Source organism: Brassica napus, chromosome A10 (genome assembly GCF_020379485.1).
Source record: "Brassica napus cultivar Da-Ae chromosome A10, Da-Ae, whole genome shotgun sequence".
NCBI classification, from domain to species: domain Eukaryota; kingdom Viridiplantae; phylum Streptophyta; class Magnoliopsida; order Brassicales; family Brassicaceae; genus Brassica; species Brassica napus.
In genome coordinates this window covers 1457328-1471252 of record NC_063443.1, presented here as the reverse complement: position 1 = coordinate 1471252, position 13925 = coordinate 1457328, and the positions used below count along the sequence as shown (strand labels likewise).

The 13925-nt window shown below is 36.0% G+C and overlaps 3 protein-coding genes across 6 annotated transcripts; all 3 read left to right on the top strand.

The window, feature by feature from the left end:
- Positions 1–37: 37 nt before the first annotated feature.
- Positions 38–5772, top strand: LOC106370931 (TNF receptor-associated factor homolog 1b). 3 transcript variants are annotated; one of them, XM_013810932.3, is made up of 13 exons: positions 38–246; positions 621–839; positions 1216–1327; positions 1443–1531; positions 1621–1689; positions 1758–1890; positions 2016–2174; positions 2637–2985; positions 3171–3283; positions 3370–3517; positions 3614–4083; positions 4160–4343; positions 4428–5772. In XM_013810932.3, exons 2-13 carry the CDS (start codon positions 674–676, stop codon positions 5613–5615), a joined length of 3180 nt encoding a protein of 1059 aa, XP_013666386.2. In that variant the 5' UTR covers positions 38–246; positions 621–673; the 3' UTR covers positions 5616–5772. The 3 variants fall into 3 exon arrangements, with proteins under 3 accessions (XP_013666386.2, XP_013666385.2, XP_022548894.2); XM_013810931.3 differs by having other exon boundaries at positions 3367–3517; XM_022693173.2 differs by lacking the exons at positions 38–246; positions 621–839; positions 1216–1327; ... (2 more) ...; positions 1758–1890; positions 2016–2174 and adding an exon at positions 2444–2533 and having other exon boundaries at positions 3367–3517.
- Positions 5773–6525: 753 nt separating this feature from the next.
- LOC106370084 (acyl-coenzyme A thioesterase 13) lies at positions 6526–7446 on the top strand. The gene is made up of 3 exons (XM_013810153.3): positions 6526–6819; positions 6900–7043; positions 7140–7446. Exons 1-3 carry the CDS (start codon positions 6643–6645, stop codon positions 7281–7283), a joined length of 465 nt encoding a protein of 154 aa, XP_013665607.1. The 5' UTR covers positions 6526–6642; the 3' UTR covers positions 7284–7446.
- Positions 7447–8810: 1364 nt separating this feature from the next.
- Positions 8811–13853, top strand: LOC106370932 (calmodulin calcium-dependent NAD kinase). Of its 2 annotated transcripts, none has more exons than XM_013810933.3 (9): positions 8811–10198; positions 10326–10565; positions 11197–11420; positions 11871–11935; positions 12240–12470; positions 12553–12682; positions 12831–13144; positions 13237–13381; positions 13478–13853. In XM_013810933.3, exons 1-9 carry the CDS (start codon positions 10183–10185, stop codon positions 13721–13723), a joined length of 1611 nt encoding a protein of 536 aa, XP_013666387.1. In that variant the 5' UTR covers positions 8811–10182; the 3' UTR covers positions 13724–13853. The 2 variants fall into 2 exon arrangements, with proteins under 2 accessions (XP_013666387.1, XP_013666388.1); XM_013810934.3 differs by having other exon boundaries at positions 10077–10198; positions 10329–10565.
- Positions 13854–13925: the final 72 nt, after the last annotated feature.

Sequence of the window (13925 nt, the reverse complement as noted above, 5' to 3'; positions counted from 1 at the left end):
GTAATAAGATCCAAAAACATTACTATAGTTTAAGGGTTATTTTCCTCTGTGTGTATTTTTCCCCTTGAAGAGCTGTTTCGTGCGACCTCTCTCTCTCTCTCTCTCTCTCCTCTATTTATCTTTTCTTTCTTTCTTTCTTTCTATCTTTCTTCCGTCGTCTTTTTTGTTTTTCTGTAGAATATCTCTTGGAGCTGCCAAAATACAATCGAATAACCTCTCGCTTTGCTCTTTCTTCCACCACCTCAGGTTCGAATCGATCTACACGATCACCTTCCCCCCTTCCATATCGTGTTTTTGATTTTGCGCTGCCTTAAGGTTCCGATAACAACAACAGTCCATGTTTCCCTCTCTAATCCGAGAGAGAGCGAGTTTCTGATTCCCCCCGATCGTTGATTTCACTAGGTTTCCGATATTGGAGATTGTAGTTGATAGAAATTAAGTTTTTGGATTCTAATTTAGGGTTTATTGCCAATCGATTATCTGATTTGGGGTTTACGGGCTTTTGATTCAAACCATGGATTCGTTGTGGCTCATGGAGAAATGAATTGCTCGGATCCAAATCAATTGCTATTTGTTTTCGAATTAGTTTTGATTAATTTATTTGCTTCCAATCGTTATAGTTGACGGAGAGAGAAGAGAGCTTTGACGGAAAAATAAAATCATAAGTGGGGGAATGGCAGAGACTGTTCCTGAAGTTTCTGGAGTGAGCTCAAATGGACATCACAGTGTATCAGGAGGAGAAGCACTCTCCTTGTGGAGGTCTTCTGGTCAAGTGGAGAATGGGACCCCATCAACATCTCCCTCTTACTGGGACACCGATGATGATGAAGAAGATTACGGTAGCGCCTTTTTCTTTCCTAAAATGATTGTCTTCATTTCTAAATTGTTTATTTGAAAAAGTTTTGCACCATATCTGAAAACCCGCTATGGACGCAGTGCAGTTCTCTTCTTCTGTGTATTATGTATTTGTATTCATGGTTTCATCTTTGATTTAGCAAATGCATGCAGCTGAAATGATTGTTTGGTTGGAAATGACCGTGCTAGAGGCTTTTATCTGTTTTTTTTCTTGAAGAGTTTAGTTTCTGTATTGAGTTCTATCATGTAATTATAGAAACTAGGCACATTCATAGTATTGTCCTTCTTTGTTTTGTTTTCCACCTTATTATTTATACTTTTATCTGTTTTCAGCTGTTTAATGTTTATTATTTTTCCTAGGCCTTAAACCCTCTCAATTATTTGGGAAACATACTTGGAAGATAGCTAAATTCTCAGAAATCAACAAAAGGGAGCTCCGTAGCAGTGTTTTTGATGCTGGCGGCTACAAATGGTACATTAGCATATTTTTAATCTTTCTCATTCTTAAACTTTGTCTCACTATATAAACTTGAGATCGGGGTTTTTGAAGCTCTGTTTTATTACCTACTTCTTCTTCTTCGTGACAGGTATATTTTAATTTATCCACAAGGATGTGATGTTTGCAATCATCTTTCCTTGTTCCTCTGTGTTGCAAACCATGAGAAACTTCTTCCAGGTTAGTAGTTCTGTCCACTGGTCAGCATGGGCCCCGTTTCTCTCTTTGGATACCTGGTCATGTATGTTCTTTTGTTGTTTTTGAAACAGGCTGGAGTCATTTCGCTCAGTTCACTATAGCTGTGGTGAATAAAGATTCAAAGAAATCCAAGTTTTCAGGTGACTTTTCCGAGTCTTAACTAGCTTGCCCCTTTAAATATGCAGACAACTGAACTCACCTTGTGCAGATACGCTGCACCGGTTTTGGAAGAAAGAGCATGATTGGGGATGGAAAAAGTTTATGGAGTTGCCTAAGTTACATGAAGGGTTCATAGATGATTCTGACTCTCTTACGATTGAGGCTCAAGTTCAGGTGATCAGGTAATGCAAAGACTCTATCTAGAGCACGAGATAATCTTACCATTAAAAACACATGTGATATTCTTTATTTTTGGTGTCACTGATTAATGAATTGTGGATACTTCCCCTTTAACTGTTCCTTGCAGGGAGAGGGTGGACCGACCTTTTCGCTGCCTTCATTGCGGTTATAGGAGAGAGCTGGTTAGGGTGTATTTTAATAATGTTGAGCAACATTGCCGACGTTTTGTGGAAGAGAAAAGAAGCAAGCTTGGGAGGTTGATAGAGGACAAGGCAAGATGGACGAGGTATTTCATAATGCAACTTATACTCTTAACTCTCTAGATTCCGGAAATGTGATCATAGTTAATTGCCATTTGTGAAGACAAGTGGACAGGAAGTAGCTGTGGTTTCCTTTTCTTCAGAGGAAACCTTGCTATGTTTAGAATCATCTTGTTTTCCACTTATGCGTTTGGAGTCCTATATAAATTTGCTTTAGTTTCAAGTTTAAATTTTTATTTGGTTGCTGTGTCTCTCCACTATCTTTGATGTAAAAGTCTTGTTAGCCAAGGAACTTGAGATGCAGAGGCGGATAATCCCTTAAAGAGGATGTGGTCTTTTTTCTTAATTCACACACTTGTTGAAGGCCAGAATTTACACCAATCTAGTATAGTACAGTTGCCTTACTTTTATATTTATGGTGATATCTTTCTCTCTAAATTTTTGAGCAATTTAGCCTAAAATGAAATGGATATCGTTCTTTGTTGCAGCTTCGGTGTTTTCTGGTTAGGGATGGACCAGAACTGTAGGCGTCGGATGTCTAGAGAGAAAATGGACGTTATACTAAAAGGAGTTGTAAAACACTTTTTCATAGAAAAGGAAGTTACATCCACTTTGGTGATGGATTCCTTGTATAGTGGGTTGAAGGCTCTTCAAGGCCAAGCTAAGAACAAGAAAGCTAGGCCAAGTTTGTTAGATGCCAAAGAATTGCCAGCTCCGATTGTTAGTGTGGACAAAGATATGTTCGTATTAGTTGATGATGTGCTGTTGCTCCTAGAGAGAGCTGCTCTAGAACCATTGCCTACACATGAGGATAAAAGTCCCCAAAACCGTACAAAGGTCGGTTTCACTGGTTGTATATATAGATTTTTGTTGCCTGAATTTCCATTATCTGTGATCGTATCTGCATTTGTTTTATTTGTAAATTTGTCGTTTGTATTATCCATTTCAGAGGACGTGTTGCATTGTCCACTAGAAAAGAAAATTACTTGTATTGATTTTTGTGTTCTTGGGTGCAAAACTAGGATGCCAATGATGGAGAAGAGGTCAACAATGAAGTCGTTGAGCGTGATGAGAGACGTTTAACTGAGTTGGGTAGACGAACCGTGGAGATATATGTTCTTACCCATATCTTCAGGTAGCAATGCACGATATGTTTCTATACGGTCTTACATTTTGTTCTTCGTTGCTGTGCTTATATATGATCTCTGAGAACTGCAGCAGCAAAATCGAGGTTGCATATCAAGAAGCTATTGCGCTAAAAAGGCAGGAAGAACTGATTCGCGAGGAAGAGGAAGCGTGGTTGGCAGAAACCGAACAGAGGGCCAAAAGAGGAGCAGCAGAGAGGGAGAAGAAATCTAAAAAGAAACAAGTGGGATACTCTTTCTTCTGTTACTAAAATCTAATTTTGCTCCTCCTGCTTGTTGGATGTTGATGAGACTTTCTTTGGTTGTTTGAAAATTCATAGGCGAAACAGAAACGGAACAAAAATAAAGGGAAGGACAAAAGGAAGGAAGAAAAGGTGACTGTTGCAACACATGAAAAGGATCTAAAAGAGAACCAACATGATGAGGAAGAAAAGGATTCTGTGACAGAGAGAGCACAATCCTCAGCTGAAAAGACTGATATTCTAGGAGATGTGTCAGACGACGTATCTGATTCTGTGGATGGTTCGGTCGACATTCTTCACCCTGATTTAGAAGATGGGGACAGTAGCTCGGTCCATTGGGAAACCGACACCTTGGAAACTTATCCTCCTCCATCAGGAGGGAGTGACATTTCCATATCCACACCCAATGGAATTGGAGAAAGAAAGAATCAGTCCACAGTGGATGATAGTTCCTCAACTTGTTCTAATGATTCTATCCGGTCAGGGGTTAACAATGGGTCGTACAAAGGGAATGCCTTGAATTTCAGAAACCAGAAGTCACCAAACAAGTAAGTTTGTTTTCATCTCCCTTTACTTCTTCTATCTGTGCTGATTCCTTATAATTAGTCACCTTGTGATTTGCAGAGGAACGAACCACCAAGTAAAAATGATATCTGATACCCGGAGCTTAGCGAGTGAAACAGATAATCAACCTTCAACACTTGGAACAGAATCAAAGAGTCAGAGTTCTCCGTCCGAATCCGATTGGGTTGTTGTCTCCCGCATCCAGGAGCCAGAGAGCTCTCGGAATCGTAGTCCCGTTGGGAAGGTTGGTCACTCATTCATGCTTTTAATGTTGGATAAGATCTCAGAAGTGCGGTGATGATGTAATTAATTAAAATTTATTTTGCAGGAACGCAACGTTGCTCAAATCATTGTGAACTCGGTTGACATGGATCGACTTAAAGTGAAAAGCGCTGCTGTGCTTTCTTCTCCCAGAAGTGCTGCCAAGAATCCTTCACCATTAACTCAGACAAAGCCGGAGAAAAAGAGCGTTGACGCTGTTCCAAATAGGAAGGTAATCTCAGCTCCTGGACCACCTTCATCAAGTCAAGTAGTGCGGCCTTCTTCAGAGATTCAGTCGCAAACTGTTGGTCCCAGAGCTGATGTGCAAAAGATCTCTGCTCCAAAACAATCTGCGACAACAACAACTATATCAAGGCCGTCTAGTGCTCCAATAATCCCTGCGATGCAACCGGCCCCTATCATCGCCTCCTCTTCGGTTCAGTCAACATCATCATCCCTTCCTCGGTCGGTTAGCTCAGCTGGTCGTCTAGGTCCCGACTCTTCGGTACACAACCAACAGACTTACATTCCTCAGTCCTATAAACACGCCATAGTCGGTAACTCTCCTGGTTCAACATCTAGTTTCATCCACCACACAAGCTCTCACGGAGTTGTCCCAACCACATTGCCATCATCATCTTACTCACAAACACCGACATTATCTCATCAGTCAAGCTTCCCTTTCAGTCAAGATGCGTTTATGTGGGCAGGAAGGAGTTCAAATTCTGTAAACATGGGCATGAACAGCCCTTACACGCCAGCCGTGACTAGCAACAGATCTATAAGCCACATCGATGTCGAGATTGCGCGACAACAACAACCACAAAGCTTGATGACCGACGAGTTCCCTCACCTCGACATCATCAACGACCTGCTCGAAGACGAAAGCTGCAGCAACATGGCGTTTAACGGAAACATATACAATTCACAACCGCAGCTTTTCAACAGCCAATACGCTTACCGTGGTGGTGCGGATTTAGGCATGTCAGGTGAGTTTATGTCTAGTGGCAGGTCCAGAAGTTTCGGAGAAGAAGGATTCCATTACATGCCGCGTGTCTCTGCATCCGGAGCATACGGTGGGGATGGTTTGATGCCGACGCAGTGGCAAATGGGGAACGTGGACTTGTCTTTGCTAGCGATGAGGAACAGTAACTTGGAAGATACAACACCAACATATCATCATCACACGTATTCGAGTTTTTCGCCTGGGATTAATGGATACACTGAGTACAGACCTTCGTCTAATGGCCACTGATGGGTAGTCTCTGCCTCTTGTGAGGAAATGAAGCAAATGAATTTGGGATTTGTAATGTTTTTTATCTAAAAAAAAGAAAAAAAAATTACGATTACAGTTTGTGTAAAGAGAGTTTCTCTTCTCCACGTTTAAATGAATTTACTTTTTTTTTTTTTTTAATATATGATAGTTTTCTATAGACAATTTTTTTCCCTGACTTCCTGCAATTGTGATATGAATAAACATAATGATTTCTGTTTTATACTAATAATTAAGAAAATAACTTTCTTGCTAACTTATTTGTTCTGAAGGTTATCAAAAGAACCGGATCTAACTTATTTCTCTTGGATTTTGTGGTACATCTGGAAAAACTGTAATGATAAGATTTTCAAAAATAAAATAGAAATGTTTTTAGATATTTTCCGCAAGGCGAAAATAGAAAGAATTTTATGGGTTGAAGCTCAAATCAAGACTCATCAACTCGAGATTCTTATACTTTTACTGGAGATCAAATCTTACATAGTGTTGTTTGGTGTTTTATTGATGGTGTGTGGAAGGAACATGATTCTTTTACAGATCAAGAATGATTTTATCGGAAGGAAAAACTATTGATATCACGATGAGTACCATAAATATCCGTATGAGTCTTTCACCTTTATATGCAGAATGTGAAGCGTTGATCTGGGTATAGAATACATGAAAATCCTATATATTCTCAGAAGTGGTATTTGCAACTGACTGTTTTTAATTGGTGAAGATGGTATCTACACCCACAAAATGATCGGCATTCACTACACGTAGAAGAATTTTTGCGTTGTAAGGAATTTTTTCATACTTTCACCATTCAACTCCAGGTGACTATTGGATCATTACTCTACTTAGTTTTTCTTAGCCTTTTTAAAAAAAAAACTTTCTTGCTAATAATTGGTTTTCATTTTTCACTGTTGCCAAAAAAGAACAATAATGTTGTGTTATTAAAATACAAAAAAAAATGTGCGCCTTTTAGAATCAGAAAACTGCGAATTAAAAAAAAAAAGTCGGTGAGAGCATGAACCTAGAATCGGTGAAGCAGTATCTCGAAGGAGATAAGGAAAAGGAAAAGGAATCGGAAGTGGCGAATCTACCACCGAGATTCATCGAGAGATTCGTGGCGAAAGGAATTAAAGTAGATTTCATCGAGCATGGACGAATCGTCTGCTCCATGAAAGTCCAACCTCATCTCCTGGTAACTAATTTAAAAACCCTAATTTCTTCAATTTCTCGAGAAATTGATTTTGGAAAATTTGGTGTTGAGAAAAAAAAAAGAACGCAGGCAACTTCTTACACGGCGGAGCAACGGCGACTCTGGTGGACTTGATAGGATCTGCTGTGATTCACACGACGGGACTTCCACACACTGGAGTCTCAGTGGAGATCAATGTTTCTTACCTTGATTCTGCTTTCCTTGATGTAATTTCTTAAGTATTCTTCAGAATTGAGGAAGAGATTAACCAAATTCATGTTAATTGTTATATGGTTGGTGGTTTTTTTTTTTTTTGTCTATAGGAAGAGATAGAGATTGAATCGAAGGCTCTGCGTGTGGGTAAAGCTGTAGCAGTTGCGAGTGTTGAGCTGAGGAAGAAGAAGGATGGTAAGCTTATTGCTCAAGGTCGCCATACTAAGTACCTTGCTCACCTTAAACAAATATGAATCGGTTTGTCTTATCTCATCGTGAGTTTGTGTTAATTACATTAAACTATGGTTTATTCTCTTTGTAATACTGAAAAAGCTATGTTGAAGAAGTTTAAAATGGTTTGTATATCTACACTTTAAGCATAAACGTTTGATATAATTCTAAACTATTATCACCGTACTCGTGCTTAATCATGCCTTTTTCTTCTCCTCTGCTCGTACTATATTTGTCAGGATAATTACCCAAATCTAATCATCTTTTGTATTTACTAGTTTAATTTAGTAGTAACTGACCTTGTAACCAGTCAGACTCTTAGTGAGTGAATGAATCACGTTTTACTAGCGTTTACGATTTTAAATTTTGACATAGACAAACTAGCATTCTTTTATCTTGACATACTTTAACTCTTGTTAAAAATGAAAACAGGTTAGGATTATACTCTTTCTATAGTTATCTTTCTTTTCTTTAATAGACTGGCATTCTTTTGCTATAAACGTGTGCATTTGTAACTAACACCACTTTATAGTCTTTATTGCCCTGGCAACATTTTCTAACTTCGCCTTTGCGATCGATTAACACGAGTTTAGTTAAAGATCAGACTAATGGTGAAAAAGGTGAAAACACAATCATGATAAGGACAAAGATATGGTGGTGGATCAGTGTTGTCGTTAATAATATTGGTTGAGATGATTTTTTTCTTCTTTTTGTTTGTTTGTTTGTTTGTGTTACTATCCAATAGCTATCTCGGTAGGATAAAGTACGATTAATTACACGATGCGTAGAAACTGTTTAGTCATTTATAAACCCGTTATATAATGCCAGAATCGTAAGTTAATTAACAACTTTTGAATGGTGTCTCGTAAAGCTTCAACGATCTTAGCATAGATATGAAATACTGAATTGAATTCGATTCTTTATCATAAAATTAAAATATGTAGCTATTAATTTAGAACTGGCTTCGAATGGCGACCATTGTTCCATCCCGCCCTGCAGGTAACAGTAACAAATTTTTTTACATATACTATATATTATACATTTTTATAACTGTTAGAACCGCACCGCAGTTAAACCGCTTGTTCCGCACCGCTCAAGCCGCAGTCACCATTCGGATAGGGCTGGGCATTATTACTCGTTATTCGCCTTAAACTTGGTACTTGACTCATAACCGTCTTGAAAATTCAAGTACTCGGTGTTGTCAAAGCAAGTAACAAGTCGACAATTTTCATTATTTGCAAGACCAAGTCAAGTATCAAGTATCACTATTATTTTTAGTACTTGACTCGTTACGCCCTGTTACTTGTCCTACTACTTGCTATTTGTTACATGATCTATTAGTTACTTGTTTATATTTGTTCTTTTACTTGTATTTAGGATTCGACACAAATACTCATTACTTTTTTTATACTTGTTAGTTGTTTCGTATTCATCTTGACTTTTAAATAATCGTTGTCTTCTAGTCACCTAAAGAGACAAATAAAAAATATATATGCATATTTCGATATAAACATTGTATAATTTCCACGATAACAAAAATGTCTTCTCTAAATAAGTAACATGTAATAACAAGTCATATAACTAAATTTTCAAATAGAATAAACAAAACAAATTTTTATGTCTATTTTTAATAGAGTATTATTTAGTAAGTAGTTCTTAAATATTCCCAAACACTCGTAAATAGTTCACAAATACTCGTAAATAATAAGTAATAGAGTAAGACAAGTAACTTGCAAGTAATTTATTTTTGATCAAGTACTTGAAATAGCAAGTACTCGTTTTTAACAAGGCAAGTACAAATCAAAAATTTCATTACTCGTATAAGGCAAGTCAAGTCGCAAGTATACGTAAAATAGCAAGTAACCGCCTTGTGCCGTCCTACATTCGGAGCCTAAAGCTCGAAAATTGCATGATAATTTATTATGGAGTAAATAGTATTCTAGTTTCTTTATTCTATTCCAAATTTAAAGTTACTGTAAGTAAGTGAAATGCTACAACTGACAACACGTTTTCGATGTGAGATACCTAACAAAACGGGTGTTAACATTTAAAATTTTAATGATATCATAAGAAAAATGCGCTCTAAATAATAATTTATATTATTATTTGCAAAGTAAATTTTTAGAATTGAGTTCTCGCTTTAAAAGTTAGAGATATCATTTATATTCTTAATGAATAAAAGATATAACTAAATTAAAAAATAAAAACGAAATTTTAATTTATTTGATTAGGTAATTGATTAAAATTAATAATAGTAAGAATTATCCAAAATCTGAAAATATAATTTTAAAAATAAATAAATTCAGTATATATTGTATTGTTATCTGAAAAAGTCTTTTAGTAAAAAGTTAAAAACATGAATTATATAACTAAATATTAATCAAATAAAATTCTTAATTATAATTAAAATAGAATATTGAATTATCCAAAATCTAAAAATATAATTAAAAAAGAGATAATTTATATATATATATATATATTGTATTGTTATCTGAAAAAGTATTTTATTAAAAAGTTAAAACATAAATTATATAATTAAATATTAATCAAATAAAAAATTAATTATATAATTAATTATATAATTAAAAATATAATATAAAGTTATTTTAATATTTATTTTAGTATAATGAATATAGTATACAAATAACTTTTCAAAAATTATGAAAATGTTTAAGTCTGCATCACAGACAAAACACCTACTAGTATAGTATTATTACTACGTACTGTAAAATAATAAACATTGAAAATCCAAAATTTACATTATAAAAAGAAATCCTCCAAGAAAAAGTCAAGACACATAGATGAGAAGATTAAAAAAGTATAAATCAGTGGTCATGGTGTGTTGAGTTAGTGCGTCCCCTCACAGTTTCAATCTTCATCCCAAACACGCATTTTAGACTTTTCAATTCCAAGATTGCGAGAATGATTAATCCTTCAGGTAATGCTTGTCCTGTATCTGCCTTCGTTTACCACTAGACAAATACAAACACTTTGAAAATAATAAATAAATATATTCTTCTTTAAGTTTCTCTCTCTTGTTGGTTTGTTAAATTTGTTTGCTATAGAAGGAACGCGAGATGTCTCTAGTGGTGGATGTAAATCACTTAGTCTCAACCATCTCCTCATTGCTTCTCTTGGTGGCCTTGCCGCGGCCGCTGCTGCTTTTGCCGGAGAATCTTTCCTTCGCCGAAGGAGAACTCATCAAGGTGTTTGTATGGGGAATAAAGATCAGAAAATAGCCCCTTTGATCGGGAGGAAAGATTCAAGTCGACGATCAAATCTCGAGAGATTCTCTTACTATGTTGGTACGTATTCATGCATCTCTGCTACATTTTCAAGAAGGAACTTTGTTAATCTTTAACCCAAAACAAAATTTGCTAATAGTTTCAAGTAAGAAGAAGAAAATAGAATTGATATTGACCAAGAGATTATAATAATAGGAAAATTATTGTATTTATTGGGAAGATGAAAAATAAATAATGATACTACTATTCGCTGCACATGGAAAGGATATGTACAAATCCGAATTGATGAGGGCTTATTGAAGTTTTGATACTACCGAAGCTTATAATATAACATTATCATTTAAGATTTTGGCATGGTTTTTCAAATTTAAGATATTCTTTATTTTAATATTATGTTATACTTTGAAATATTTAACTAGAATTCTTTTTTTTTTTTTGTGAAACACTAGAATTCTTGAAATATCTAATTCTTACCCAAGTCTATAACTTATGGTGATGGGGGCTTTAATAAATTACATACACGTACTACTTTCTCCATAAATGCTAGAGAGACCTTTCACAAAAAGGGGGGCCTTTTGTAAATTTTTCTGTAAAATTTCAATATTTTACTAAGCAGTTATATTGATCCTTTCTATAAGAAGCGTTGCATATGTATATTTTTAATAAGTGTTAACATATATGCAAAATGCAGCAAGGCAGCTAGGAATTGAGGATCCAGATGAATGCCCACAACTATGCAAACTGGCAAATGCATATTTAATGAAAACAAAAGGATATAATGAGAATGTGTATGAGTATTTGGTCAATGAAGCTGATACTGATTCTCTCTACATTCATCTACTTGAAGAATTTGAAAGATGCATTCTCACGTATTTTTCTTTCAACTGGACTCAATCTTCCAACCTCATCTCCCAGGTACTTCTTTTCATTTCTTAAAAAAAATGATTATGTGTTTATACAATTGTATTAGCTAAATTACTTATATTATTAACATGATTTATAGGGATTTTTCGAAATCATAGAATCATTCAAAGTTGTACTTTATTTGTTTAATTGCTGGTAATATTCAAAATTTCGCTGAGTGGAGTAGGTTAGACCCAGGGCCGTCCCTGAGATGCTGGGGGCCTAAAACAATTTAGTAAGGGTTTTATAAAAAAATTTTTTTTTACAAATTTAGGGGCCCCTTCTTATGTAAATTTTTTAAAAAAATTTGGGGGCCCTAAGCCGGTGTTTCAGTCCGCTGTGCCCAGGACCGCCCCTGGTTAGACCATTACTAGTCTCCAATAATGCGTATGAATAGTCAATATTATCCTAACATTTCTCGTCAGTCTTTGATCTAATTTTCTCCCTCCATAACAATGACAGATTTTAAGCGACGAGTCGGATCAGAAAGTACCCAAACTCAAGGATTTCGTGATGGCAGCAACAAGGTGATTGGATGATTGTGCCATGTTCCATAACTCTAATTATATGGTCTCACAGCTAATTATATATACATTGATTGACTAATGCATATACCTATATATGAATTGCATAATCATCACGCGCGTTTCTAGTGTTTGCCTTTGAGGTGACAATTTCATTGCTGTGGTAATGATTCCAACTTATTTATTTTAAATGTATTATCATCATTAACAATTAAAAAAATATATTGTAGAACTTATTGACCATTTTTAATAAAAAAAATCGTATATTCATTAGTTTTATAACTTTTGTTTAATGTAATTAATTCAGAAAACAGAGGTTCGAGAGAGTAACAAAAGAACTAAAGGTGAAAAGGGTATTTTCAACATTAGTAGAAGAGATGAAAGCCATCAACATCAGCAGTAGCGGTGGAAGCGGTGAGCCACACTGTACGGAAGTAATGTCTCCGGTGGCTCACAACAAACGTAGCCCCGTTCTACTCCTCATGGGTGGCGGAATGGGCGCCGGAAAGAGCACCGTCCTCAAAGATATCCTCCAAGAGTAAAGTTTAATAAAAAAAAATCGTGTGCTTGTATTTTATCTATATGCATGTAGTTATACAAACTAAATTATATTTTTATAGGCCGTTTTGGTCGGAGGCAGGGGGCGACGCAGTGGTGATAGAAGCGGATGCGTTTAAGGAGACGGATGTTATTTATAGAGCTCTTAGTTCTAGAGGTCACCACGACGACATGCTTCAAACTGCTGAATTGGTACGTTCATTATTTAAAAATCTCATATAGTTCAATGACAAACGTAAACTACAACAAACGTGGGAGATTAGAATGCATTATATATTTATATTATGTTCATTTTCTTTAACATGTTACATATTTTTGATTGCTCCTTTTATATATATAGGTTCACCAATCATCTACAGATGCTGCATCGTCCTTACTAGTAACAGCATTAAACGAAGGACGTGATGTGATAATGGATGGAACCTTAGCATGGGCGCCATTCCTGGAACAAACGATCACAATGGCTAGGAACGTCCACAAACATAGATATCGAATGGGCGTAGGCTACAAGGTATCTGAAGACGGTACAACAACCGAAGAATATTGGAGACAAGAAACAGAACAAAATGGGAAACAACAAAACTTGAAACCTTATAGAATCGAGCTGGTCGGTGTGATTTGTGATGCTTATCTCGCCGTAGTAAGAGGCATACGGTAAAAAAAACAAATTTGATAAAATTTATGTTCATAAAACATTCTCCATATATTCGATTCATATTGGATTTATTGTGCTTGTACTTTGACAGGAGAGCTCTAATGGTGAAGAGAGCAGTGAGAGTGAGATCTCAGCTCCAATCACACAAGAATTTTGCTAATGCATTTCCAAAGTATTGTAAGCTTGTTGATGACGCCAGGCTTTACTGCACCAATGCTGTTGCTGGTCCTCCACAGGTAAACACGTCAAAGTGAATATATCAAAAATTAACGTTGTCTTTTTACCTTAACGGATGCAAACACATTTTTTTTAACTTGGATTTAATGGATCAGCTTATAGCATGGAAATCTGGAAATAGTAACCTTCTGGTGGATCCAGAGGAGATTGAATGTCTGAAACGGGTCAGCAATCTTAACCCGGATGCAGAGTCCATTAACGAGCTTTACACGGATCCGAACGTATTAAGCAAGCCCGGTTCAGTTTGGAATGATATCGTTTTAGCCCCATCTAGGCCCAAGCTTCAGAAGCAACTTACCGATGCCATCAGGAAAATTGAAAAGGCTCAAGCGACTAAGTGAATGATATTGTTAACTAGCCTTAAAAATGGTTGTCTCTTGCTAATCTCGAGCTCTTTTCGTTGGTACTTTTGTCTTATTTTGTTTTTCTAGTCCAAATGCCAATAAAATTAATAAATGGATTTTTGCAGAATTTCTACTACTTAATATGCGTATTTGAATACGATTTTACAAGTTAATTACTAACATAACTAGGTTTAGGATA